Here is a 27,845-nt window from a genome sequence, read left to right as displayed (position 1 = left end):
ATTTGGTTTTAGTGAAGCAAAATTGATTTGACGTAAGAAGTTCGTACTTCTCAATACATTCGGATAAGCGGATGTGTAAAAGCTTTCTAAATACTTTAGAAAACACTGGCAATATAGACCCCGGCCTGTAATACAGACACCGGCCTATAGATTCCTAAATCATTTCGATCGCCTTTTTTATATATAACAGTTACCTTTCCTACCTGCATATATTCCCAAAAGACTGTTGTTGCATATACAAGCATTGAATATGTTGGCGAGAGGTGGCGCTATGATATCAGCGACGTATTTCAGAGGCCGCACCTGGAGATCTTCAACAGGAGCAAGTGGAGCGAGCAGCCAGAGCAGCACACGGGAGTAACGGGGACGTGTGCTTTCGTTCCGCGAATGAAACATTCGCGCTGCTCCGGGAGCAGTAAAGAAACATCCCCCTCGCGAGGGGCACGATCAAATGCAGAGCATTTCGGCGGGGGGGCGCGGCTGCAAGTCGTATGGATTACGTATTGGTTGTTGTTGTTGTAATTGTTGTCTTCCAGCGTAGACATTGTCGATGAAGTCGATGGTGAAACGTGCCGTGAACCCCCTGCCGCGGCTATGACGCAACGGGGAGCGGCTATGACGCAACGTGGCGCGGCTATGACGCAACACAATCCAACACAATCCACTTTAATCCAATCCAATCCAAATCCAAGCCAATCCAATCGAATCCAATCCAATGCCCCTCGCGAGAGAGTGTTATAGCGCCGAAATCGCCACCACGCGAACGCGTGATGCTGACGTCACGATCACGCCACAGATGTTAGCGACCGCAGCGCGCGCGAACGACATATGTGGTTTAAGCGCGAACCGACCGCGGCGAGAGAGCGCGATGCGAGCGCCCCACCTGTTCTTGCGCGGGAACCTAATGCGGCGAGAGAGGGTGTTGCGCACGTCCCCACCTGTTGTGCGCCCGAACCGAACGCGGCGAGAGAGGGCGTTGCGAGCGGAGAGAAGGCGAGGAGGACGCGAGGGAGAGGGCGCACCTCTGGCCGACGGTTGAATGAGTCAAGGATATAAGGCACGTTGGTAACTTTCCGTTTGTGGCTCAGTTGGTACAGTACCGTGCACCTTGCGTTCCGCCCGCAGAGTCGTAGGATCGAAACCTGGCGCCGGAAAGTATTTATATAGTGTAGGGGGAGCGATGCGGACTACGGACGCCAACGCGGGTGACATCGTGAGTTACTAAAATGCTCTGCATTTGAAAGAAATGAATTGTTTCAATCAACATCCCAGCCTGCCTTCTAGCGAATGTTTAACGCTAGGCTGCAGGGCGTATGTGCAAAGAGGGGAAAGACCAATATGCTGCTGGTTTCAGTGCGCCGTAGTACATGGTATTTTACGGATTTCCGTTGTTTCAGCAAGGGATTAGTAAACCAACAAATCTTATTTTCGAACCCATTTCTCACATTTCAAGAAGTGGTCTGTTATCTCATCGTCAAACAGGTGTTTCGTGTGCCTTCCACAAATGCACAGTTATATTATCCATTCATATATATACATATACGGGAGAACGCCAACTTTGAGCAAGGCAGTGGACTCTGAATTGCATTGCCAACGTTTCGGCAAGGGGAATTTGTGTAACTCTGGCCACGCACTGAGGCCGGCCTCTGTCTTATCCAGTTTTCTTTTTCTCGTGTTTCCCACCATCTCAAAGCTTCATTGCTCTCACTCGCTCGTAACATCGTAACTTAGCGAAGGCCTCAGAGAAATCTGGAGACAAAGTCATTATCACCTTCTTTTCTGATAAGGATTGCCAAAGGCGAGATGATGGCAGCACAGTTGCAATCAAGCAGCGCAAAAACGACACAAGCCAATAAAACTCCAGACGACCTTAATGGTGGTGGGATTGGGGAACTAGGCGAGCGCACAAACTTAAATGGAGTAGGGAAGCATTCCCTCCTTCGACACAACGTGTCCCAGTATGGTCAGCGTTCACGCCGCAATGTTGAATTCCTTCACGTCTAGTTGAAAGCCAGCATCGTCAAAGCAAGTCACTACTTTTTTCCAGGCGCATCAGATTATTGTCGAAATCAAGCGGAAAAACGAAGATGCCGACGGCTAGATAACAAAGACACGTGTTTAAGTTTATGCCGCCCCAACGGAGGTTCATCATCATCTGCAATGTGTCAGGAGCATTGCACACGCCAGGTGGCCTAGTGTTCAATTCATACAGCTCTTCACAAGTCATGGAGGAAAGAATACTCAAGAGAGGCCCCTAGCATACCAATGCATTGCAAAAAGTGTGAAGGAAGTGACGTCATTTTTCTTGAGTCCACAGACAGCGTTGCCTTGTTTTTTACGGCTGCGGCGACTAAATTTGGCCAAAAGCCACAGACAATTTTTTACGGCTCCTTGATCCTAGCTGCCTTGTCACGCTTGCAACACAGCGTAGTCGCTACGGCAAACGTTTTTAGATTAGGTCAGTTTGAAAACTTCGCCGTTGGAGGTGGCCCCAACTCGTATCACGGCCGCAGCGGCGCTGGCGTCACCTCGAGACCGGCGGAGCGAGCAGCCGCCGCCGGCTGCTGCAGGCAAAACCCTCCCCGCTCAGCGTTGGCGAGAGCCACAGTCGGTGCTTTGCTTGCTGTGCGTTTCTTCATTGTGCAGGGAAACGAAATTCTTCGTAGCTGAGACGTAGCAAGCACAGCGCCGTGCTGTACGGACCCAAACACTGCTCCCGTCGTCTGCGTTCGCTTTCGCTAGCCGCCCGTACCGCGAAGCTGTTATCAAGCCGAAACAGCAAAGAATGATGGGAAAGAGTGCTGGGCTCAGTGGGCTCAAGTCATGGCGGGACTCGGCTTCACAAATGTGACGTCAGGGCCTCCACTAACCTTTTCTTTCCTCCATGTCACAAGTGGTTAACGCCGTTATCGCGGGTTTGGCCTGTACCACGGTTGCGTACCCATTTTTTTAATACGTTATTTTTGTGAGCGGCGTATACTGTTTACATTGTCGGCCATTTTCTGCACCAAATAGCAACTGTACCTTTTCGAATAATGTGAACTTGAATATTTCTGCGGGACGGGGCGGACAATCCCCATGGCCACCATTAAAGACTGTGACGGCGAGGAGGAAGCTGTGTGTGGGCGCCGCCAGCGAAGGATCTCTCCCATGGCCGCTTTGTAAATAATGTACATAGATCGTTCCTCATCCTCAACCATGTTTCGTTCCATGTGGTCTGCCATTACGTTACAATATTTTCTATTAAATAGGCGAGCTACGAAGGTCTCTTCACACTGCTCAAGTTTATGCAAGCCACTCCAAAGGGTGTCTAAAAAGGCGTGCATGCTTGATGTCCTGGGACGCAGAGTAATTTCAAAATGCAGTTTTACTTGCTCCTAGACACTCTCAATAATTGTAAACCACGAGATCAATGAAGTACATTGTACTACACAAAGTGGTATTATTTGTTGGCGCGATGGTTTCCTTGTAAGGTTACGCGCTCTTTAAAATATGCGTGTCTTCCGCAAGGGAAACACCTACAGAATTTTTTTATGCTATGAGTCTCTAACTCAAAACATTCGAACTCTTTGTGAAGGGGAAAATGGGAAAGTCGGGCGACAGTAAGAGACTCCGCAAAATGCATGCCAACACAGTTTTTTTTTGGCGAGCTTCTACAATTTAGGCCACGCGATAATCTTCCACACAACCCCTGTAATAATTATAAGTGCTCGTATCGGCAGTTTTCTTGAGCGGGTGTATTTTCATGGACATCTGTAGTAAACGTGCCTGTGGAGACTACTCATCTCCCTTGGCTACAAGCAGTGGTATCTAATCAGTGTACGCCCAGCTAAGACGTGAGCTTAGAGCATTTGACAAAGACGATGCGAGCGGGTAAAGAACATCGACTTCCGACGGCGCACGTAAGCGACGTTTTACTGTTAAGCGTAACTAAATGCCCAACCACATGCAGCGTACTTTCGGCGTTTTCACGCGCCGACGTAGTCCCGCGTCGACGCGCGTCAGCGCGCGTCGCCAAAAATGCATGGCGACGCGAGCTGACGCCCGAGCGACGCCGATGTCTACACTCGCCAGATATCGGCGTCGACGCAGCGCGAGGGAGCTGTAGTAGCGAATATGTGTAGATCCTTTCGGTCGCTGTCGTCGTTCAATAAACACCACTACTCGTTCGAGTGCAAAGGAAAACAACAGGATTTCTTTATACAGAAGTACAGAAGGTTACAGCGTTCTGTCTTACATGCTTTCAACGAACCAACTGGCCCCCTGCTCCCCGCCGCCGCGGTCCCTTCCTTCGAGGGAGAGGGGGCCACGTTCCCCGGTGAAACAAGAACCATATGTGGCGCGCGCGCGGACCCCGCCGGTGGTCCCAGTTGACAGCCCCCGGCGGCGGCGGCGGCGGCGCGCGCTTTGCTTCGTCCATTCCCCGCTTCTGCGGGGTTTCTTTCGTCTTCGCGTTCTGCGACTGAATCCGTCGCAACACACTCCCCACCGAATGGGCTCAAGCACATTCCATCTCTAGCGGGTAAATGAGCTGTATTGGGCGCGTTAACATGACGCCGCGTGGCACTCTTGCTGTGCACGAGCGCACTTTACCATCCCGTCCCTCAAAAACATTTTCGACCTTTCCAAGCTTCCATAGCAAGCGCGGTGCCGGTTCCTTAATGAGCACCAGCTGGCCCACTCTGGGAGGTGGCGACTCCTTCCTGTCGGTAGCATAGGCGGATTTTAGCTCTCGCATGTACTCGGCTCCCCATGCCACCCAGAATTGGTTCAACAGGCGTTTTCGGCGCCTCCAGAGCACGCGGAGTGCCTCGGGCGTCGAAGCAGGCTGCCGCGCGACTTCCGTCGGCAGTGTAGTTAGCCGCGTCCCAGTGAGAAAGCTGGCCGGTGTAAGGGGGGTGCCCTCTCCCACGTCACTGTATACATACGTGAGGGGACGGGAATTTATCACCGCCTCCACTTCTGTCAAAATGGTGGCCACTTCGTGCCAACCCAAAACTTTTCTCCCGATCACTTTCTTCAGTGCCCCTTTCACTGAACGCACTAGCCTTTCGTAAAAGCCTCCCCACCATGGTGCCCGCTCGACAATGAATTTCCACTCTATCCCTGCGCTAGAAAAGTGGTCGATCACGTCTGGATGTCGCAACACGTTCCACAGTTCGAGCAGTTCTTTGGTGGCGCGCTTGAATGTCAAGGCATTGTCCGAGTACACGACGCGACACAGCCCTCTCCGGGACACAAATCTGCGGAAAGCTAACACAAAACTAGCAGTTGTCATGTCATGTACCAGTTCTAAATGCACAGCTCGCGTAACCGCACAGGTGAATAGCACTATATAGGCCTTACGCGTGACACCATTGTCTCTAACATAAAGTGGGCCCGCAAAGTCAGTGCCGATCACTTCGAACGGATCTGCTCTGGTTGTCCGATCATTCGGCAGAGGTCCCGTTGGCGCGCACGCCGGTGTAGCACTGAAACGCTGACACGTCACACACGCACGCACCACCTTCTTCACGAGTTCTCTGCCTCGCAGAATCCAGTATTTCTCACGAAGCTGGACGACGGTGTCTCTCACTCCTGCGTGCAGAACCTGTCGGTGGGCGTCGATCGCCAGCAGCGTTGAATATCTGTGCTGTTTGGGCAAGACGACGGGGCTTCGCTCGTCGTAAGTCATGTTTGCCGAGTGAAAGCGGCTCTTGATCCGAAGCACTCCTTCGTCGTCGATGAAGGTGATGAAGTCTCGAAGGGGAGAATCACGTGGAGACTTGGTTCCTTCGGTCACACATTTGAGGTCAGCCGAGAACGCCGACTGCTGCGCCTTTCTCAGCCAGTGTGTTCGCGCTGCTTGGATCTCCGTTATCCAATGCAAGGTAATCGAGGAATCGGTCCAAAAGTGAACCTCGTTCACTTCGATCTCGAGGCACGTTTTGACGTACTTATACAGCCTCGCGGCTATCAAGCCGGCCATCAGCTCAAGCCTGGGCAAGGTGACCTCTTTCAGTGGCGCCACTCGGCCTTTTGCCAGAAGCAGTGTCGTCGTTGTAGCTCCAGTGTCGTCGATAGTTAAGAGGTAGACTACAGCTCCGTAGGCCACCGTGCTGGCATCTGCGTAAATGTGCAGCGCTCGATGGGTCACGTTTCCCAAAAGCTCCGTGGCGTAATACCTCGGCACGCTGATTTCCTTCAGGTTCGCAAGCTCATCGCACCAAGCGATCCATTCCTTCAGTAGCTGCTCTGGGAGCACGTCATCCCATCGAAGGTTGCGTTTCCAGATCTCTTGAAAGAGGATTTTGGCCCTCACGACAAATGGTGACAGGAGTCCGAGAGGGTCGTATAATCTCGCTGTCGTCTGGAGAACGAAACGTTTTGTGTCTCCTCCGCGTTGTGCGAACTCGACCACTTGGTCCGGAGAAAAGGTCAGGCAGTCCTGCTTGGGTTTCCAAGTCATTCCCAGCACTTTCAGCACGTTCGCTACTTGGCCCAAGTTTCTTTCAACGCCGCCGTTCTCTTCAAACATTCCTGTTAGAGCTGCACTATTTGAGCCCCACTTGTGGAGTCTCATGCCTGCCAGCATGAATATTTCGTTCGCTTCGGCATACAGTCGCTTCGCCTCTGCCTCGCTGGCCGCCCCAGTCAACAAATCGTCAACGTACACCGATTTCCTTAGCGTCCGTGCAGTGCCTGGGTAGGCGCTCTCCATAGCTTGGAAATGGTGCTGAAGGGTAGCGGCCAGCAAGAACGGACTTGCAGTCGTTCCAAAAGTCACCCTCGTCATTCGCCAAGTCTCGATTTCCGGAATTGGTTCATTTGGTCGCGGAGGGTCTTTGTACCAGAGGAATCGGAGCGCGTCACGATCCTCTTCCTTCACTCCGATTTGCAAGAAAGCCTTTTCCACATCCGCGACCAAAGCTATGGGATGTGTACGGAAGTTCAGGAGCAAGGCGACCAGATCCGGATTAAGGTTCGGGCCGCTTTCCAAGCTGTCGTTCAGAGATTTTGAGTTTGCACAGTGGGATGAAGCGTCAAATACAATCCTGAGCTTTGTGCTGCTGCTGTTTTCTCGTACTACAGCCTGGTGGGGCATGTAATACAGCACCTTCGCTGCTCCTTCATCGCTACCTTCGTCATCAACCCTTTCTGCTATTCCACTGTTCTGATAGAACCTAATTGCCTGATCGTACTCTTCGAGGAGGCCTTTGTTTTTTGACAGTTTCTTCCTCACGTTCTCCATTCTGTTTAACGCCACCTGCTTGTTGTCGGCGAGCCTCACGTCAGCCTTCCAAGGGAGGGCAACTTCGTATCTGCCATTCGACTGAGTGATGCTGGCTTCAAAGTTTCGCCTAACATGTTCCCCCGGAGGGTCGTCATCCAAGGCGTCGGTGACTCCCACACTTTCGAGTTCCCAAAAGCTCCTTAGAAGCGAGGAAGACTCGAGATCTGGCGCCGTTGCCTTCAGCACGATCGCTTGGGAACAATTCATTCTGCTTGTGCGTGACCCCGTTCATCCCTGGACTGCCCATCCGAATACGGATTCCACCGCAGTCAAACTTTCAGTCAGTCGGTGGATCCGTCCGGTCATCGCAGTCCAGTAGTGGTTGGATCCCAGCAGCAATTCAACGTCTCCATCGCTCTGTCTACTCAAATCGTCCCCAACTGAGAGGCCAATCTCATCTAACTTGATCAGAATGCTTTCATCAGGGCTGGGAAGGTCATGCTCACAGATCTTGGGCGTTTCTAGCGCGTCGATCTCAATTTTTTCGTCATTCAGTCGGCTTCTCAAGGTTACCAGAACCCTCCGAAAGGTGCGTTCTTTGCTTTCGCCTCCGAACACGCCAACTGCCAGAATCTCCGTTCCGAGGAGTTTGCAGTTGAGTTCCCGTGACAGCTTTTCCGTTATGAAGGTGCGTTGGCTGCCGCTGTCAAACATTAGCCTGGCCAACTTCATCTGCCTGCCACTCTCAACCCATGCTGTTACGGTTTGCAATAGAACGGCTGGTCTCACGCTGCCCTTTTCTGTAGTCTGGAGACTGACGGGCTCGTTCGGATTCTTCTCTTTTTTCGCGTCGTCCGATCGGTCAGAGATCCGTTTAGGCGGAGTGTAATGCGGGTCACACATGCTGGTAGCGTGCCGGCCGTGACACTTGCCGCAACTCAGTACGCACGTGCACATTCTCGCTGTATGATGCGGCATTGTGCACCTAAAACACCTCCTGCCTTGCTGCAACATGCGTTTCTTCTCTGTCAGAGGGATTTCTTCGGTGCAGTCTTTCGTGGCATGCTTTTTTGAGTTGCACAGAAAGCATTCCATCCCTTTAACTGTGCCGTGCAGCGCGGCAGCTGATGGTTGTCGTGACTTCACAAACTGCTGTGGCTTCTTGTCACGTTCATGCGTAGGGAAGCGAGGTGGAGGCTTACCAGTTCCGTCAGGTTGCTCGATGATGGACTTTTCCAGGGTCTCTACCTCGATGCGGAGAAAGTTCAAAAGGTCGCTCAGCATGCCGAGGTGCACCGGTTTTTTTGAAGTCTCGGAGCTGGCATCGCTGCTCGATGTTCCCGCAGAGCTGGCCTCTTCCGCATTCCTCGATGTCACCTTTCTGTTGTAATCCAGGCTCAGGTCGGATGGAAGTGCGCGAAGTAGGCCGAGATACAGCATAGCGCAGTACGACTCCTCTCCCACACCCAACGCCTTCAGGCCTCGGAGGTGAGCTTGGACGTTGTCGTACATACGGCGCAGTGCTCGGACGTTCCGTGGTGACGAGACCGGTGTTAGGTTCATCAGGCTGTCAATGTGGTCTTGGATGAGCGCCGCTTGGTTTCCAAACCTCTGCTGCAGGATGTCGATGGCGTCATCGTAGCACTCCGATATTGGCTGCAGACCCGCAATTGCCGCTGCTCCGTCTCCGATCAGTGCAGCCCTCAGGTAATTGAACTTTTCCGACGGCGCCAAGTCCGAATTTTCATGAATGGCGGTTTCGAACTGCTCCCAAAAGGGCTGCCAATTCCTTCTGTTTCCGTTGAATTTTAGAAGCTCCAATTTTGGGAGTTTGACTTTTGCCGCCGTTGGTGTCCTTGCTCTTATTGCGTTGCTGTCTTGTTCGGAGTTGCCACCATCTGAGTTATTGTTGCAGCTTCGTTTGACCCTGCCTTTCAGTCTCGCCAGGCAGGTTACGATCTTGTCACTGTACTCGATGGCATGAGTAAACTCGTCTTCTGCGTCTTCTTCGGTCAGTAAAGGCTCAATTGCCGCGTTGACATCTTTCAGCTGAGCCTCCACAAGCAGCAGACGTTCGATCAGGACTTCAAGTTCTTCGACACTTGGCATAGGCAGCGGTAGCAGCTTTTCTGCCTCGCCAATGAGTCGACTTACTTGAGCCCGCAGAGTCTTTCGTTTCTTCTTCTGTAGCTCCATGTCGATCGTCGTCCACGTTCAACGGAGCAGTCGATCCCTGTTGCTCGCCGATGCACTCACTGTACGTTCATCTTTCCCGATCCCGGGTTTCGGCACCAAAATTTTGTAGTAGCGAATATGTGTAGATCCTTTCGGTCGCTGTCGTCGTTCAATAAACACCACTACTCGTTCGAGTGCAAAGGAAAACAACAGGATTTCTTTATACAGAAGTACAGAAGGTTACAGCGTTCTGTCTTACATGCTTTCAACGAACCAACTGGCCCCCTGCTCCCCGCCGCCGCGGTCCCTTCCTTCGAGGGAGAGGGGGCCACGTTCCCCGGTGAAACAAGAACCATATGTGGCGCGCGCGCGGACCCCGCCGGTGGTCCCAGTTGACAGCCCCCGGCGGCGGCGGCGGCGGCGCGCGCTTTGCTTCGTCCATTCCCCGCTTCTGCGGGGTTTCTTTCGTCTTCGCGTTCTGCGACTGAATCCGTCGCAACAGGAGCATCGGAAACCGGGCGACAGCGTACGGGCTTCCTGTCCTTCTCGTGGTGTGGGGTCATTCGTTTCAGCAGAAACAATCAATTTCTTTTTAACTTGCGGTAATCGGTTGCCTTGAGACAAACTGCAAGCTATTTCTGTTCGCAAGCGCGCATCCATTTGTGGCTTGTTGGGCTTTCATCTGGGAGATCGGGAATCTGCGATGGCTTTGTATGAGTTAAATAAGCAAGCTCTGGCTACATCGCTTCCAGTATTAGCATAATGTGGCTTGCCTGCAAGATCGGTGCGTGAAGAGCAAGCGTTATCAACGCCAGAATTCTAGCGGCGCATTCCATTCCATTCGTAGCTCCCGTGGCTTGCGCAGGGAAGACCGGGGATCTGCGATAGCTTTTCTTGACTCGAGTAAGGGAGCTGTGGTTACATCGCTTGTAGTAATAGCATAACTGCCCTCGGATCCAAGATGGCGCAAGAAACAAGCACTACCACGGCTCAAATCTCCCAAATGCGACCAAAACAAAGCACACCCGACACTCTTCGTGGGCAGCCTCGGTTAGTATACCGAATTCTTCGAGGCGGCCTGGACTCCTGACGTGGTCGGGTGGTTGAGTTCCCTGTTTTGAAAGTCCATGGTTCGAATCCTGGCAAAATCATCTGTGGTTTTTATTGAGAGGAATAAAATTACGCAAAAAACGTTGAGAACTATGACATTATGTTAAAAAGATTAAGTGATGCCTATAATGTTTTCGAAAACGTGAGTTATGCAGCTCCACTGCACAAAAAAAAATCCGAGTACCGTGAAGCAAGCCTTTGTTGGTGCAGCTGCAAACGACACTTCGAGATTCCACAGCGGTCCACAGAAACTGCGGGCCGGCAATACTCAACCAGGCACCTAGGTATGATTGAGAAGCTGTCGATTAAAAAACTCCTCGAGCGCTATTTTTTGGGGGGCACCCCGTTGGGGTGAAGTTAGGTGCGAACCCTCCAAGCTTCCAGAAAACCAGAGTGCCGCACGCGTACGCTCAATTCTTGAGTATGCGTCCTTGGTCTGGGACCCAAACACTAAAATTATTATGAATAAATCCGTGGCAATTGAATATCCCTCTCTGCGCTTTGTTACTAACTCTTATAGTTGTGATATCATTACAAGTTTACAATGCCGTCTCAAGGAACACTCCTAAACTCCTTTGATTATCCCTAAAACAGATTTTATGAGAGGATGAAGCAAAGGACCTGCATCAGCACCGTCAGCCTCCTGGAGTGATAACGGAGTGATTCAAACGGAGTGATAACCGCAGGAAAACTGGTGAACATTCATGGCGCACGTCCACATCGGCAGCGTATTTTTCTATAGACGATTAAAGATAGGAATGCCCTGCTCGAGATGATTGCTTTCGCGAAAGCAACCCTCATGAAATGTTTTCCGCTGCGTTCTGCCCGCACTTGTGTACAATCGCAACATACTTGTAGCTGTTTTCATTTAGTGTGCGGCAGTAATCTGCTGATTTCGCTGCTAGTCGTGTACGCTGGTGTTCACCATCGCGCATTGCATTTTTAGGTACGGAGTCCCTTACGAGCGTACAATGTCCGTCCGCCTCCGTGTGCATAGCATTTACAATCGCAAAAAATCCCACATGCACCGGCAGGATTCGAGCCTGTGTCTGGTAGACCAGACAGAGTTAGTGTCAGTCGTCTCCATTGGGCTGCGACCGTGAGTCAGTACCCGAGAGCCAAACGGCTTACTCACTCGCCTGTAACGGTGCGTAGTACCTTAGCACCTCTCAATGTCCGTCCGCGTTCATCACGGCGCACACTAACATCGAGAGAAATTCCGTTTGAGCCGTGAGTTGCAGTATAACTTGGGGAATAATCAAGGTGCAACTCACGGCTCAAATCGAATGATGGTCGGGGCGCAAATCGGATGTCACTCGGATGCAACTTGGATGTCATTTCGAGTCCCGGTACTCCGCACCCTCGCCATCATACACAGAGTGGAGATGGTGCCATTTTTTTTCTTCTTCATTCTTACGTTTTTATTCATGTATAACGCGCCCCATAGGGCGATGGTGGTATTTTATTTCCTAAATAAATAAATAAATAAATAAATAAATAAATAAATATACAGATAAAGGCCACGGCGCAGCCAGACGCGCGCAGCCAGTATCGTAGCCAGATGCGCGCGGCGATCATGCGGCGATCACTGCGCCTATCGAAACAAATGGAGAGAGTACGGAAGCATGCAGGAAGCCTGTTGATGGAGATGGCACCAGCGAGACGAAAGATGACTTCATTCCAGCGATTCGATGGCGACCTACCACCTCGCAGCATGGAAATTGAAATGAATTATTAAATTCCTTAACTTGCCACTCAAACCGAAAGCCGAAATGTGTTCTAGAAACGAAATGTATTTTTTTTTCGGTTTCACTCCTGAACGAAATAATAACGTTACGTTTTCGTTTTCGTCCGGGCCAAAAATATCGTGTATGTCGTTTTTCGGTTTCGGATTTTGTTTCGCTCACGCTCCCTGGCAAAGAATAAACAAGTGATATCCCTCCGCCTCGCGGTGTGTCTCCCATTCCCGCTTGTCCACATTGCGGGGACTACGAAGACACCCCCCACGTCATCTGGCACTGCCCCGCCCTGCTTCTTCTTCCCCTACCCAAATCCCCCCCCCCCCCCCCCCCCCGACTCCTGGCAGTGTGCCCTCGCGCGCTCGGACGCCCAGTCCCAGTGCGTTGCTCTCCCGCGGCTCTACCGTCCGTACTAAGCCTGGCCAGGAATAAAACATGTTTCTCGCTCTCTCTCTTCAGTGCTGTCGCAGTAGAATAGCGTTAGCGTAGCTGAAAGGATACGCAGGATTGACGAAACTGCGCGCGTCGTCTGCTCAAACAGCAGACGACGCGAGCAGTGCGCGCTTACCGCTTCACGTGCACGTGTTATGTTTGGCTCGGGTGTTCCTGGAATTCTAATCTAAATGTCGCGCAGATTTACTTGCACTGCACGAAGAGTGTTGCAGGGGCCCTTTAAGAGTCCCGTTCTGCGAAAAACCGTTGTTGCTCGTGTTTTTCGGTCAATAAAATGGCCGCCGTACTATACAGCAAATGAAAAAAAATCTTAAGAAACTCAGAGATTTTCTACTAACACATAGTATTCTTATGCCACTTGTCTGTTGAAGTGAATCCCTATCGAGTTTTCAAGCGCGCTCGACTCACTGCTGCTGATACACGCCACGTTTCAATCGCGATCGAGAAGTTGCGCTGCGGTTGCACACGTGTAAGCCAGATGGCGCTAACAATGTACTTGCGGCCGGCGTCTGGTAACTTCGCGCGGTCGTAGGCATATGCAACTATGTAACTGTTACCTGACGCTTATTTTGGTCAAATTATCTGACACAGTCTGTGGCGTTAGTTGAAGTTGTCACCTTCAGTGCCATTACTGAGCGGGGACGAAAGTATCGCCGCTTTCGTTCGATCGCGCTTTGAAGCCTTGATCGAGCTTGAAAAACCAGGATTGAGTTCGAGCGGGATCGAGCTCGATGGCGATTGAAACTGTCGTGCAGCAGCGCCCGATCCGGATTGGGCTCGATCCGGATCGACTGAATCACGATTGAAAGTGCCCGTGTGACAGTGGTATTGGTTCTTTGCGGCCAAATATAGCTGTGAGTAGCGTAATACGTTGCTTTATTTTATGCTTAAGTTTTTGTTCCTTTTTTTCGCTAATGATGTAAATTTATCATGTAATAATATTACTAATAATAACATTACAAATGCTTATTTGCCATCATACCTGGTATATAGGAGGTGACGGGAAGAAAGCTTTTCGCAGGCAGCCTGGCCAGCCCAAAGCCACTGATTTATTTGGTTCTGCGCAGCAGCACAGTTACACATAGCGGTACAATGAGTGTAAGTGGCATTATAAATTCCTGAACACACTCGACTAAAAAACATTTTCTATTCCTTGGGAGAAGAATAAGAAAAAAGAAGAACAATAAAACAAGTTCCAGGGACAATACAAAACACGGAATAGCTGGAAATCACAGATAAAGGAAAGCATCAAACTTGGGCACTATACAAGCGCCAGAGATCCCGCTAACAACAAGAAAACAAATCAAAACAATCTACTTTGTGGGCGTTTTAAATGGAGCGTAAAGTATAAGATAAACGTTATTGACCGGTATTTAGACGAGGAGTGTACTAGTATATCTTGCATACTACTAGTGTACTAGTATATACCAGTATTCTTTTTTTTTTTTTTTTTGCAAAGTTCAAAGGCATTGTAAACCAGTCAGTTTCCGTCTTATTTCTTTGTCGAACTTCACGCTCAGTTTATATAAGTTGTGAACACAGATTATTCTGGCATTGCGGAAAATTTGGGCTGTGTGGGATCGGTGTAATGCGTTGTACGAATGACTAATAAAAGTTTTCTTCTGCAGAATACAGATTCGCTGCGAGCTATAGGGTGTTGGAGTTTCCCATGCCAGTTGAGAATAATTACGACGAGAGCAAAGAAAGCGAGTTATAGAGAACCAATTTAGTTCAGGCTGACAGTAAATGCATAACTCGCCTTCCCATACCAGCGATTGGGGATAACTTTGTCGTGAGATAGCTTATATGTTCGTCCCAAGCCATATGAGAAGAAAATATTACGCCAAGACACTTGAAGCTGTCGGCTTGAAGCTACGTTAGAGGAGCTCAGTTCTATAGGCTTGATGTGGTGGTATATTCTTGTTTATAACCCGCCGCGGTGGCTCAGTGGCGAAGGCGTTGCGCTGCTGAGCACGAGGTCGTGGGTTCGATTCCCGGCCGCGGCGGTAGCTGGTCTGTTGGAGGCGAAAAGCAAAAACGACCGTGTGCACGACACTTCGGCGCACGTTAAAAGTCCCCGGGAGGTCCAAATTAATCCAGAGCCCTCCACTACGGCACGCCTCATCGCCTTCGTTGCGGCGGCGCGTTAAACCCTACAATCGCCGTGAAACTTGCCGCGTTGCAGGGGTGTGTTCAGTCGAGACCCTAGTAAATCATGTCTGCCATGTTGAACGTTCAGTAAAGAAAGGTGATACTTCCTGCACGCGCATCTCAGTTATTTTTTGTCAATTTGGTTCTGTGCTCTTTTAAAGATGACTAAGTCATAAGGTGCTCGGGTACTAAGAAACCGCTGTTAAAGCCGTTCCCTGACTTTCGTTTCGTGCCTTAGTTATGTTGTAACCCATGCCTGTCGTATTTTGCGTTTTTTTTAGAGACTTCAAAGAAAAAGGAGAGAAATACAACTTCTTGCATTGGTCAATAAACATATTATGCCCTTCATTTGCATCATTTCATAGCGTTTCCATTTCCCCGTCAATATTTACTACGTCTTCGTGGAACTTTCGAAGCTTAGCATCTCTTATTAGCTGGAGGTATACGTACTCGTTTTTATTTGTCTGTATATTGTATACTACCGTTCACATAGCGAAATAAAAGCAGATGGTGGCTGAGATCGTACTGTATCACGCCAGCTATTGCTGTACAGAGTTGGGAGTTTGATTGGAGATCTAAGAGTGAACGAGATTCAGCAGTGGTTCTCGTAGGTTGAGTGAATACATTATCGAAACCGTTGGAAGGAATGGCATAACTAAAATCTTTCGTGTATTGATTACTGTAGCCCATATCAATGTTAAAATATTTACCAGTAATTAAAGTTAGTTTGTTCTCCGTAATAAACGTTAGAAAGGAGTCATAAAATTCTAGGAACTTAGAAACGCTTCCTCTCGGTGGATGGTAGCAGACAGGAAGCACTGTTTTTCCGCATATAGTGTGAGCACTTCAAAAGTCGGGTCTTATTAAACAATAAGGATGAATCAGATACGATTCGACATTTTCTACACCCACTACATAAACACTGCCTCTTTGGGCATTGGTCATATATTTAGGTAGAATGTTTTGAAGTGCCCCAGCCTGAAAACGTTCTGATCATTTGTTCACCTCGTTTAGGTCAACACGATTGCCAAAAATAAGAAATCAAATTCGGCGAACATTTCTTCCAAGGGAAGCAACTTATTTTCAACCGAGCTGGCGTTCTGGTGGATACATTTTACAGAAGCAGTTAATAACCGTGACGCGACAGCGTTTAGTTTATATGGTAAGTAAAGTTGCGTGTGCATTCCAGTCGGTCGAAGTCCGCGGTGCTCATACGTGAATGGCTTTGTACCGTCTGTTTTTGAATCATAATCCTCCCACATGCAAAACATAGCGGTAGCCCTTGTCTGGCCGCCGCATCGTTTACCCATTTAAATAGTTCCCTATCGTGAAGAGTCATGCCGTCCTGAACGTAAACTCGTTGTGCGCTGCCATTGAGCATGCTCTTATTTGTCTACCATCCGTCATTCGTCACTTGCCTTGGAAATTGGGGTAGTTATTCCCCATTATTATTAGTAGTAATATTTATTTTAGATTGTAGAGCGCCGATCAGGCGAGAGAGACGGCACCAGACATATTGCCGAAACCGGAACCTGATTTTTATTCTCTGCGCGTGGCTCGCACTGCTCACGCAAGCACCCGCGGTAGATCATGATGATGATGGAGCGTAGGCGATGTTGATGATGGGTGCTGCTGTGATGATGATGATGATGATGCCGCTACAGGGGTTCCTCCTAGCGCGGAGCGCAGGTACAGGAATTCGGGACACGGCAGAGGAGAGCGGCTGAAGGTCGTTGAGTACGTGGGAATGTCCGGCGCAATTAATTGTCTGTGGTGTTTGACAGGCGGCACACCCCAATGAACGTGGCCGGCTGCGGAGTGCACATGGGACGCTTGAGGCGCGCCTGAAAGTAGAGGCTCTTGTGCAGGGTCCAGAGCGGCGTTGGCCATATAAGCGGGCTTGATCCTCTCAAGGGCAAAGGTGTCAGGGCGGCCGTTCACGTCCACGAGCTACATTGACGAATGTCGCCGTAATACCGGAAAAGGGTCGGCGTAGTGAGGTTGGAGTGGCCTGCGAACAGCGTCGTTCCGCACATAAACGTGGGTGGCATTGCGAAGGTCTGACGTCATGTAAACGTGTCTCGGCGGGAAGGTCGTGTAGGCTGAGGTTGAAGTTGCCGAAAGAGCATGCGTAGTCGTTGCACATAGTCGCTGGTAGGCAATCACTGCGCTGGCGTGTCGAAGAAATGACCAGGGAGCCGGAGTGTCGAACCGTAAACGAGTTCTGCACTGGAAAAGGACAAGTCGTTCTTCAGGGCATATCGAATAGTCAGAAGACTCAGCGGAAGGTGCTGCACCCACTCGCATGGCATCTCGTAAGCAGTAAGAGCTACCTTGAGGTGGCAATGAAAGTGTTCCACCAGCCCGTTGGTTTAGGGGTGATATGCGGCCGTCCGGAGCCGAGTCGTCCCAAGCAGATGGATAAGCTCGGTAAAGAGGGGGGATTTCGAATTGGCGGCCACGATCCGTGATGATGGGAGTAGGACAGCCAAACCATGAGACGCAAGTGTAGACGAACGCTACGTTAGCCGTGGTAGCCGTGATGTCAGGGATTGGCGCCCCTTCGGGCCATCGCGTGTACCTGTCGACGCATGTGAACAGATAGCGCAAACCTTGACAGGTTGGAAGCGGTCCAACGATGTCGATGTGGACCACCGCAAAGCGCTCGCTAGCTTGGGGGAAGCGCTGAGCCAGAGGAACTGGATAGCGCGTGACCTTGGCTCGTCGACAGGAGGCACAGGCACAGACCCAGTCCGTAATGTTGGCGTTGATGCGCGGCCATACGAAGCGCGACGAGACAAGGCGTTGAGTGGCACGAACACCAGCTTGGGCCATGTTGTGCAGCGTGTGGAAAATTGGCCTCCGCATATCCGAGGGGACAAAATAACAAGGAGCAGGAGTGGACAGGTCACACACGACATGCACCAAATCAAAGGTCACCTTTTTGAGCTTCAGGGATGGAGGAGATGCCCAGAAGTGGGCCAACTCTGGGTCCTCGGTCTTAAGTCTGGCGAGCGTCGAAAGGTCAAGTGGCTGATGGTACGACGGTGACACGACCGCGTCGACGTGACTCAGAGGGTCTGCGGGGATGTGGGTGCTGCCGCAAATGTGTCGAATGCCCGTCGTGAGCTCAGACACAAGCACAAGTTGTCGTCGTACCTCGCGAGGCATATAAAGAGAGTGACTACACTCCAAAGCATAAGTCAGGGGCTTGTGATCTGTGAAGATCGTGAAGTACCTGCCTTCAACGAGATGGCGGAAGTGGCGCACAACAATATTGATAGTGAGCAGCTCTCAGCCGAGCACACTGCAGTGTGTAAGTTTAGCAGTGAGACGCCTAGAGAAAAAGGACAGAGTCTGCCAGCTGTCATTGAACCATTGCTGAAGTACGGCGCCAACCGCGACGCTTCTTCAGCAGCTTGGTCTCAAGGCAGCGCGGAATCACCTGATTTAGTGCCAAGGAGACGGTCTAATGGCGCGAGTAGGGTGGCACAGTTCGGTATAAAACGGTGGTAAAAATTCACCAAGCCGAGTAACTGACGAAGCTTCGTCACAGAGGTGGGCATCGGGAAATCTCTTATGGCCTCGACTTTGTAGAGAGAGGTCGGATGCCAGTGGAGTCGAGATGATGGCCAAGGAATTCGAGTGACGACACTCCAAACTCACTTTTCGCCACGTTGATGATGATGCCGTGTGCAGACAGCCGTTCGAGAAGGAGGCGAAGATGCTGCAGGTGTTCCTGCAGGGATGAACCGGCTACGAGGATATCTTCGACGCATGCAAAGACGAAGAGTAGTCCGCGCGTGAAGCTGTCAATGAATTTCTGAAACGACTGTGCTGCATTGCGTAGTCCACACGGCATGCGGACAAATTCAAAAGGACTAAAAGGAGTCGTAATGGCCGTTTTTGGAACGCCTTCTTCGGCAACGGGAATTTGATGACGTGCCCGAACGAGGTCTATTTTGGAGAAAATGATAACACCGTGAAGGAAAGCCGTGAAGCTTTGAATGTTGGGGAGCGGCTATCGGCCGGACACAGTCCTGGTGTTAAGGCACCGAAAGTCCCCACAGGGTCGCCAATCTCCTTATTTCTTGGAAACCATGTGGAGTGGTGAGGCCCAGCTACGTGAGGATGGGCGTAGGATACCGAGCTCCAACATGTGCTCCAACTCTGCACGGGCGACCTTGTCTTTGTCGGGGGCAAGTTGTCGGGCCGGAAAGAAGGCCACGGCCTTTCGTGGGAATGTGGTGACGAACGTCATGCTTGACAAGCTCATTCCAGTCGGGCGGCGATGTCAACTCTGGAAACTCCTACAGTAAGGCCGCGGTTGGCCCTTCTCCAACAGTGGCAAAAGAATGTGCCATATCGGTACCTGCCGGTGCAGCAATGCCTAGGATGGAAATGAATGTGGTGGCGTCGAGGAGAAGTCGCCGCATGACATCGACAAGGGCCATGATGCGGGAGGAAATCGGCTCCGATGATCGCGCAGCCGACGTTAGCCACCACGAAAATCCATCGAAAGCTCTACGGGGTCCCAGGTTCAGCGTGAGTGGGGATCCTAGTACCTAGTACCACACGGGGATCCTAGTGCCATTGGCAGCTTGGAGGTACGTGATCGCCGAGGTGGACGAGTGTTCCTACCGTGTAGCGGGCACAATGCTGACCTGGGCTCCCGTATCAACCAGGAACCTTTGTCCGGTTGTACGGTTAACGACAAAGAAAAGGCGACACTCACTGAGGCCTTGACCACTGGTCGCCGTTAGTGGTCGGCCACCCGCTTTCACTTTCTGCCTGGCGACGGGCAAGGGTAATCGAATCACGTCTGGGTCACCAATTGTAGAGCGCCTATCAGGCGAGAGAGACGGCACCAATCATCTTGCCGCAACCAGAACCTGATTATTTATTCTCTGCGCGTGGCTGGCACTGCTCACGCAAGCACCCGCGTAGATCATGATGATGATGGAGCGTAAGCGACGTTGATGGTGGGTGCTGCTGTAGTGATGATGATGACGCCGCTACGAGATCAATAGCGATGAAATGTCTTTACTTCGGTTATTACTTCGTGCCTTTAATTCGTCTTTTTGTTTCAGAAGATCCAAACCGTACTGCACAGTTGTTCCGTTCGCGCTTATTTTTTCTTCGTGTTTTGAAAGTTATTTTGCGGATCTTTTTTTGAGTCCTCGTTTTTTCGGGAAATGTATAGATGCATAGTTTTTATTCTGTGAGATCATTTAACGGAAAAATATGATTCTATTTCTTTTTGTTGTTGTTTTTTCATTTTTCAAATTTTGTCGCACCAAATTATCTTCGTAGTCGCAATATAACGACTAAAGATGTTCCTTCCGCCAAATCTGCATTTTCGTGGAAATGCAGGGCGTTGGCACGGTTCGCCATTAGGGCAATTTTTATGCCTATTTAAACGTTCCTTTGAGAACATTTTTCTTTATTTTTTGGTTGTTTTTTTTGGTGGGGGGGGGGGATAGTCGTGCACAGACGTGGAGTAAGCACGATTGTTGGGGCGCTGCTCTCTCAACCCCAAAGCTGGGTCTGTCCTCACCCCCTCCTTCACAGTGGCAAGGGGAGGCACCTTTGCCCTTGCCACAGTTCGACACCCCCATCCCACCACCATCCTCCCCGACTCCCAGCGTTCCCTCTCCATCTACATTAAGGCTCGTATCTCTCCACAAGCTCTACATGCCATTCTCCTACACCCTCCCCGAGATCCACTAGTGCTACTGTGGACTCCGGCCCACACTGGCTCTCAGGAGGTCGTGAGGTAGCCTGTTCACAGGCTCTAGAACTAATTGTCCGGGCTCCTGCTTCTTTTGCTGACCAAAGCATCCCCAAACCAAAGCATCCCCACCCCGCTATACACGTCATTACACTCCACCCACACACCGAACAGTCAGACCCTCCCGCGCTACGTCCTACCACCAGACGAGGCCCGCATGTGGCGCGTCATCCAAGCGCGCACCTTTCACCACCGCACAATCCTACATTCCCCGTCTTTCACTGACCCCGCTACCCGGACTGAAGGTCACTGGACACACCCTTTCATTTCCTCTTCCCCAAGGATTCCTGCCCAACCCCCCTCCACCCACGCCTGGCAGCAGGCCATGTGTCGGACCAGGTGCTAGTCATCTTCCGAGGCCTTCAGGTAGCGGCAACCCTGTGAGCAGCCGCCAACACCCAGTACGGAGGATCTTTTTAAATAACTTCTATTAGGTACGGAGTCCCTTTACGACCGTACAATGACCGTCGTAAAGGGACTCCGTAGTCCCCGCACTCCGCACCCTCGCCATCATGAAGATGCTGCCATTTCTGTCTCTCTCCCTCTGTTTTGGGGGAAGATGTTCGGATGCACATTTTGCGTATTGTCTGGTCCTTTTTGTGAAAATATTATTTTTTCTATTGTTCATACTTGTTCCTGTTTCAAATTTTCTCCGACGAATTATCTCCGTTTAAGATATTATGACGAATGAAGGTTCCTCCAAATTTGCGTGTTTGTGGAAATTCAGGCTTCAAACGGTTGCCATTTCCGCTATTTCTTTATTTGTATTTTAAACGTCCTTTTGTGGACTTTCTCCTTTATTCTTCGGTTTAGGAGAAATCTATAAGGTGCATTTTCTTCATATTGTCAGATCCTTTTCGTGAAAATTTTATTCTTTCTATTTCCGTGCTTTCTTAAGTTTTGAAAATTCTGTCCAGCGGATCATTTTTATTCACGCTATTATAACGATTAAAGGTGTTATTTCCGCCAAATATGCGTTTTTTGGACATAATTGACGTCACACACTCCCGGCGGTGGGTGTACGCGGCAAAGAATGCTAGGCATTGAAAAATCGGCCCCTTATCTGCTCACTTCACTGCAAATACGGTCGAAAGACGGCAGTCTTCAGCCACATCTGTCACGCTCTTCTCTTCCCGTTTCGCTCATTAAACGATAAGTCTTGGAGATATGCTTAAGTTAATTTGAATTACGCGCGTTCCACTGCTCGCGTGCCACCTATTGGAACCTTTCGTTACTGTTAACATTTAACGTCTCTACGTGGTCCAGGACTTCAGACTCGCCGCAGTCCACACTGCTTCTATTTTTGGGCCAAAGTATTATTTCCAACGCGTATTATTTAAGTGAACACCACTTTATGGGTTCGCCTTGTCAGCGTAGCTCGCTAAAAGAGCCTGACCAGCGACTGACGGAATCAGGCAACGCAGCGAGATAACAGACCCAAGCAGAGCCTGATGTACCGTCGTCAGAGTGTCACGCTGAGGCTTCGAAAACCACGTGATTTTAATAGTCGTAACCGTTCGAATCTCGTGACCCGCTGCGCTTGTCGCACATCTCCCCGTTGTTTAGCACAAAGAAAATTGCTGGTACATTTCAGGCGCAATCTCTGTATACAATCGGCAGCCCCCGCGTTCATTTAGTTAAAAACACTCGTTGGGTTCATTTTTACTAGCGAAGATAGCGGCCGCGCAAGAAAACAATGCGCGTTAGAAATTACACAAAAATGCAGGGGCTGCGCGAGCACTGCGAAAGTGGGAAATTGAAATGCATTGGATGGGTGGCAGCAGTGAGCGGACAACGGCGCTACAGCCCATTATGGTGAAATCACTGCTCTGCACTTCCGACAGCTTTTACATTGAGTGGAACGGCTTAAATTTTTTTATCTGCTACCGGAAAAATTCAGCAGCCATATTTGTTTACATAAAAAGACACTGCAAGTACCACTTATGTATTGATGTATTCACTGAAATATGCGTAATGTTTGCTCTTTGCTTAACATTGTTGACAAGCACAATTTGGTGACCCGATTCAGCAGCTTGGCAATGTTTTGCCGCTACAAACGTTTCGTGCAAGACTTCTTATAAGCTTCAGTCAGACGAATGAATCGAGGGTCAGAGAGACCAAAATTTCCGCGATTCAGTGGCCCAATAAAGACTATCGTCTCTAAAAAAATTCCCCCGCATTTCCCCGAGGGGGAGAATGTGAAAGTGCGAATACACGGTTGTCGGCCCGCTTGCGGCGCTTGCGCTCGGCCCCCGCAGCCCACCGCCTCGCCGCCTTCTCTTCCATCTCTTCCATCGGGTTTGTAGTATCACGTGTACACCACGCAGTTATCAAGCCGCTATAACGCCGCTGAGTCGCCAACGCACGCCGCTGACGACGTAGTTTGAATGCGTTAAAGATATAAGGCGCGTCAACACTGATATCACCGTCGCGTCCGTGGCTTGATCGGTAGAGCGTCGCGCTGCGGCCGCAAAGTCCGCGGATCGAAACCTGGCGCCGGATGCTGTTTTTCTTTATAGAGGAGCACTGCGGACGCCGCCGCCGCCGCCGCCGACGCCGGCGGTGGATGGTTTGGGGTCGCTTATAAAGTGTATTCACACTTAAAACACTTCCGTTATCCGATGGGAATCGAACCCTACTGTTGCGTAAAGGCTGAGCTATCAGCGCGCGCTGCCACTGCTGTAGAAGAGAAGTTGTTTAGGTTAGCGCTTTCTTCTACGTACGGAACTACTGAGGGATCAGGCGGGAAATGGGAGATTTGAGGGGGTAATTGGCCCGCCTCAAACCCTGAATTTGATACGTAAAAGCAGCGTAATGGTGATTGCCTCACACTGTAAAGCCAAAAGACACAAACATAGTATCGCAGAAAAGAAGAAGCAGGTTTAAATAATTCGCGCGCAGGAAAAAAGACAAGGAAAGAGACGCAGACACCACGTAGCAGTAAAGAAGTTGAGAAGTATCGAAAGCACGTGAGCTGACTTCCAAGACGATTTCCATTGGTAACACAGATGCACTGAGGGTCAGGAGTAGGGTAAATGGGATTGGGCCTCCCCTGGTGGACTTCCCTTCTGGAAATCCTTAGCGCGGCTGCAGTTACTTGAGCAGAATTCTCCCCACCGAAGCCCCCTACTGAATTACCCCGGTGGTTTTGCGATAACGATATCGACCGTTCACTCTCAATGCCACTTTCGCGTGTTCGGCAGTGTAACCCAAAGGGCTGCGATCTCAGTGCAAAAGAGAGCCACCCTGCTAGAAGCGAAAACATCCTTACCTATAGAAGGCTGGACGTGAGGTGACGGTGCAGGCAGACGCGGAACCAACTGCGGCCCGGGAGGCGCGAAGCGTTGCTGCTGCGGGGCGTTGGCCTGAAGCGCGTTGGGAGGCGGTGGCATAGCCTGTGGACCAACCATGCTCACGAACGTAGAAGCGAGGCTCCTTGGTCAGCAGGTTACTCTGATGCTTGCCGCACCTCTCACTCAGCTCATGAGCGTTATCCTGTGAATTACTCCATTCCTCAGGGACTTCCACAAGAGGAGCCTGCACAGCCATGTAAATGTTAGTCATTTTTGTTGATAGCCAAGTAGAACTTCATCCTTTCAGTCGGCTAATGCCTCATTCAAATCCTAATGGTCGCAACTCTTTACTTCGGACAGGTTACTCTTTCAGGGTGCGCTTCTTGAAAGTTGGCCAGTCACAATTGACCATGTTACTCATGCATAGCGGCGATTGAGAATTCTAACCAGCCACAACCGCACTAGCCGTGACCGGAGTTCATGCTGACACCCGAAAGGTGCAGCGGCCGTATCGTGTTTACGGTGAACCCAAAGGCTTGTGCGCAGCAGCGGGCAGACCGCGAATAGATACTGCAACTACACAAGGGTTGTAAGGCACAAATAATCATCTCACCTTACGGTTATCGCCTCGAAAACCGCTGAGAAGCGCCAACTACAAGACCCCTGCTGGATTCCAAACTGTGCTCGTGCGCAAAGGCAAGCGTCGATAATCGCCACTACCCATTCCGGGCATTGGTCATGATAGCGCGTTTACAAGATTCAAACACCTATTTATCGTTTCACTCCCGCTTCTTCTATTTTTATCTTGCACATTAGCCCCTACCGAAGACAAATTGGGGTGAAAACGTATGGGTAATTTGTAGACGCACAATGCTAGAGGGTGTGCGTGGCGTTTAAATCGCCACAAAGCCGGGCCAGCTGCTTGTGACGAAAACGAAGATGCATATAACACGCGTACGGGTGCAGAGATGATGCTGAATAGTCTATTGGTGATGAGGACGAGAAGTATGATGATGATGATGATTACGATGTTGAAAATAACTTTATTTTGCCCAAAACTGGGTGAAAGGACGAAGGGAAAGTGAGAGCCTTCCTGAATTCCTCCCCCTCAGATGGCGGCCTGCAGCCCTTCGGCCCGACCGGCATCTTCGGCCAGTTGGACGAGCTTGACCTGTATTTCGGAGTCGGAGCTAAGCAAACACGTCTCCCACTGCTCCGCACTGGTTATTCGTAAGCCTGCTCGTATAGTCCGCGGCTGAGCATCACAAGCCCAAACCATGTGAGTGAGTGTGGCTCGCTGGGTGCGCCGCTTGCATTGGTCATTATAAAGGTCGGGATAAATGTGGCCCATTACTGCAGGATTGGGGAAGGCATTAGCCTGCAGTTGACTCCAGGCTACAGATAGACGTCTGTTGAGCGTGGGATGCGCTGCGGGATATTGCTGGCACTCCATACGATAGTGCTGAGCGATGTCCCTGTAGGTCCCCAGCCTGTCCCTAGCCCCCTGGTCCGAGTCAGCAGCGTCGTCAGGGCAATCCCGGGAGCTGAAACCTCGGGCCACCTCGTGTGCTAGCTTTTTGCATGGGAGAGATGCACGGGCCGGTATAGATTATTTACACGTTGCGCATACGAGCTGATTGGACAGAGCGTAAGATGCGTAGGGTGGTAGTAGAGATCCTGCCAATTTCGTAATTCCGGAGCGCTGTTTTAGAGTCACTCACTATGTTTTTAGCCGTTGTGGAGGCTATGGCAAGCCCAATAGCGGCCTCTTCCTCTTCCTCAGCGTAATTAGAGTAAATGGAGGCGGATTCCAGAGAGTTGCCTTTAGCATCTATTGCCACGATGGCCATGGCGCACGTAGGGTGGTAATCAGCGCCGTCAACATAGCATACATCAGTGTCATCTCTGAAACGCTGCAGGTGCAGGGCAGACGCTCGGGCATGACGGCGATCTTGGTGGTGTACCGGGTGCATGTTTCTGGGGGAGACGTAGAGGGCCTTTTGAAAGTGAGGAGGTAGCGAAGCCTGGGTTTCATGTTGGCTGGCGTACGTAATGCCTATTTTCTGGAGTAGAAGGCGCCCGGTGTGGCTACTAGATAATCCATGGTATCGGGCTGTGCGTTCCGCTTCTAAAATTTCCATTAGCGTATTATGCCGTGGATGCCATGATGGGAATGCCCGCGGCCTGTTTATAGGCTTTGCGTAAAGAGCACCATAATGTGTCTTCGATACAGCTGATAAATATATTGTGTAGAAGAATCATTAAAACAACTACGTAGACAATATGAAAGATTAGATATGTATTCTTAATTTATGGGGATTTGCTACTGACACAAAATGGAAAATAAGTCAAGGCTGTTTGGTTTCCACACAGACACAGGTACACAAGTACATGCACACTGGTAGATATATTCATGTTGTGAGGATCCGTATATAAGTCTGGCGTATTTACTACTGCTGGCTGAGAGTGAATACAAAAGACATTGTTCGGAAAAATCTTAAGTTACAAAGAATTAAGAGCACAGCAGAGGGACATTGAATAGTCATTTATTCCCTCTATAAGGTCGCATATTTCCTTATATTTTCAGCTTTACTTTTGTAGCGAATTAAGTCTTGTTGGTAGTTAAAAAGATTGTTAAAACTGGAAGTGCCCCTTCCCATTTAGTCTAACACTTCGTGAGGGTCACAAAATGAACCCGCGAGAATTAGCCGTGAGAAATCGTAGGTTTAGGTTTATTTTGCCGATCGTTGCCATCTTCTTGAGTGCATCTTAATGTGTGCATGCTAAATGCGCCTTGAGTGATTTATTTCCCAATTACTGAACAGCCGAGTTTCAATTGATCACTCCCTGATGTTAATCTCTTCTATAGAAATAGGCACACATGGCACCTGGATTCTAGTCTCCGCGGCAAAGTGCACTTGCACTTATGCTGAAAACAGCACACGGGACCGCAAAAGCGTCTGTGGGAATTGCCGATATTGAGCCGTCAATTGGAACAGACGAAGCACGAGGTGGCGTAATTTCGGGCACTAATTTCACACGGAACATGACTCACCCAGTTTCGTGATAGCTCAAGCTGCTCCGCCTCAGGAACATTCAGGCAGGCTGAGAACAAACACTTCATGAGCGTCTCATATCTCACTTTCTGTGAGGCTCCCTGACCCTTTGTACAGCAAAGGTGTATGCCTCTATCCCCACCCGGTTTCATCTCTGTCTGCCAAAACGTTAAGGCTTCAAGCCCTGAGACGCCTAGCGCATGCGTCAAGATAATGAGGCATACAGCATAGAGCTCAGAATTCATTTAAGGAAACCACAAAACAAGCACCCAAACCGCATAATGGAGGATAAGGCGCACATGGGACCCCCCCCCCATGTGTTCCTGGTAAAGATTATGTTTGCAGATTATCTTCCCAGGCTAGGCAGGACTAGTCTCAGTAAATAGACTAGGGGTGCTATTCTAGAAGGCTCGACTTCGAGCGAAACTCGGGCAAGGCGAAGCTGTGGTGGTGATTAGCTCATGATTATATTTTGGGGCAGAAATAAAATCAGTGTGTCGAACAAACAAAATACCGGTACGGTTACGGTTCTGGTTCAGGCAAAATCATTTCGTTCCGGTTCGACAAAATCACGTACCGAACCCGTTCGCGAACCGGTTCGGGAGTTTGAACCGGTTCGCGAACCGGTTAGATGAGTTGAATTATCACTATATTTGAAAACAAAATCATTTAGTGGTTTAAAACGAAAGTGAAATCAAAATACATACAAGAATCCAAATGCTGCTGTTCCCCAAGGGCAGTGGCACAATTGCAAAGCAAACATTAAACAGTTACAGGATATTAGAAAAACAGACGATGTGGTGACGATTTACCACCTACTTTCCCGCCCAGACTTTTTGTTGTCCTAGCGACGATTCATAAAGC

At 50.1% G+C, this 27,845-nt stretch overlaps 1 protein-coding gene across 1 annotated transcript in view; it reads right to left on the bottom strand.

Moving 5' to 3' along the window:
* LOC144160849 (band 7 protein AGAP004871-like) overlaps window positions 1-24,527 on the bottom strand; it is an 81,045-nt gene extending 56,518 nt beyond the window's left edge. Inside the window, exon 1 of the mRNA XM_077691979.1 lies at window positions 23,904-24,527. Within this exon, the coding sequence (XP_077548105.1) occupies window positions 23,904-24,042 (139 nt within the window). The 5' untranslated portion in view covers window positions 24,043-24,527. The remainder of the gene's footprint in view (window positions 1-23,903) is intronic.
* Between the last annotated feature and the right edge of the window lie 3,318 nt (window positions 24,528-27,845).

The sequence above is a fragment of the Haemaphysalis longicornis genome, unplaced genomic scaffold (genome assembly GCF_048455015.1).
Source record: "Haemaphysalis longicornis isolate Haplotype H1 unplaced genomic scaffold, Haemaphysalis longicornis Haplotype H1 scaffold_11, whole genome shotgun sequence".
Lineage (NCBI taxonomy): Eukaryota > Metazoa > Arthropoda > Arachnida > Ixodida > Ixodidae > Haemaphysalis > Haemaphysalis longicornis.
Note: the sequence above shows the minus strand (reverse complement) of the source record. Positions and strands in the feature narration are given on the sequence as shown.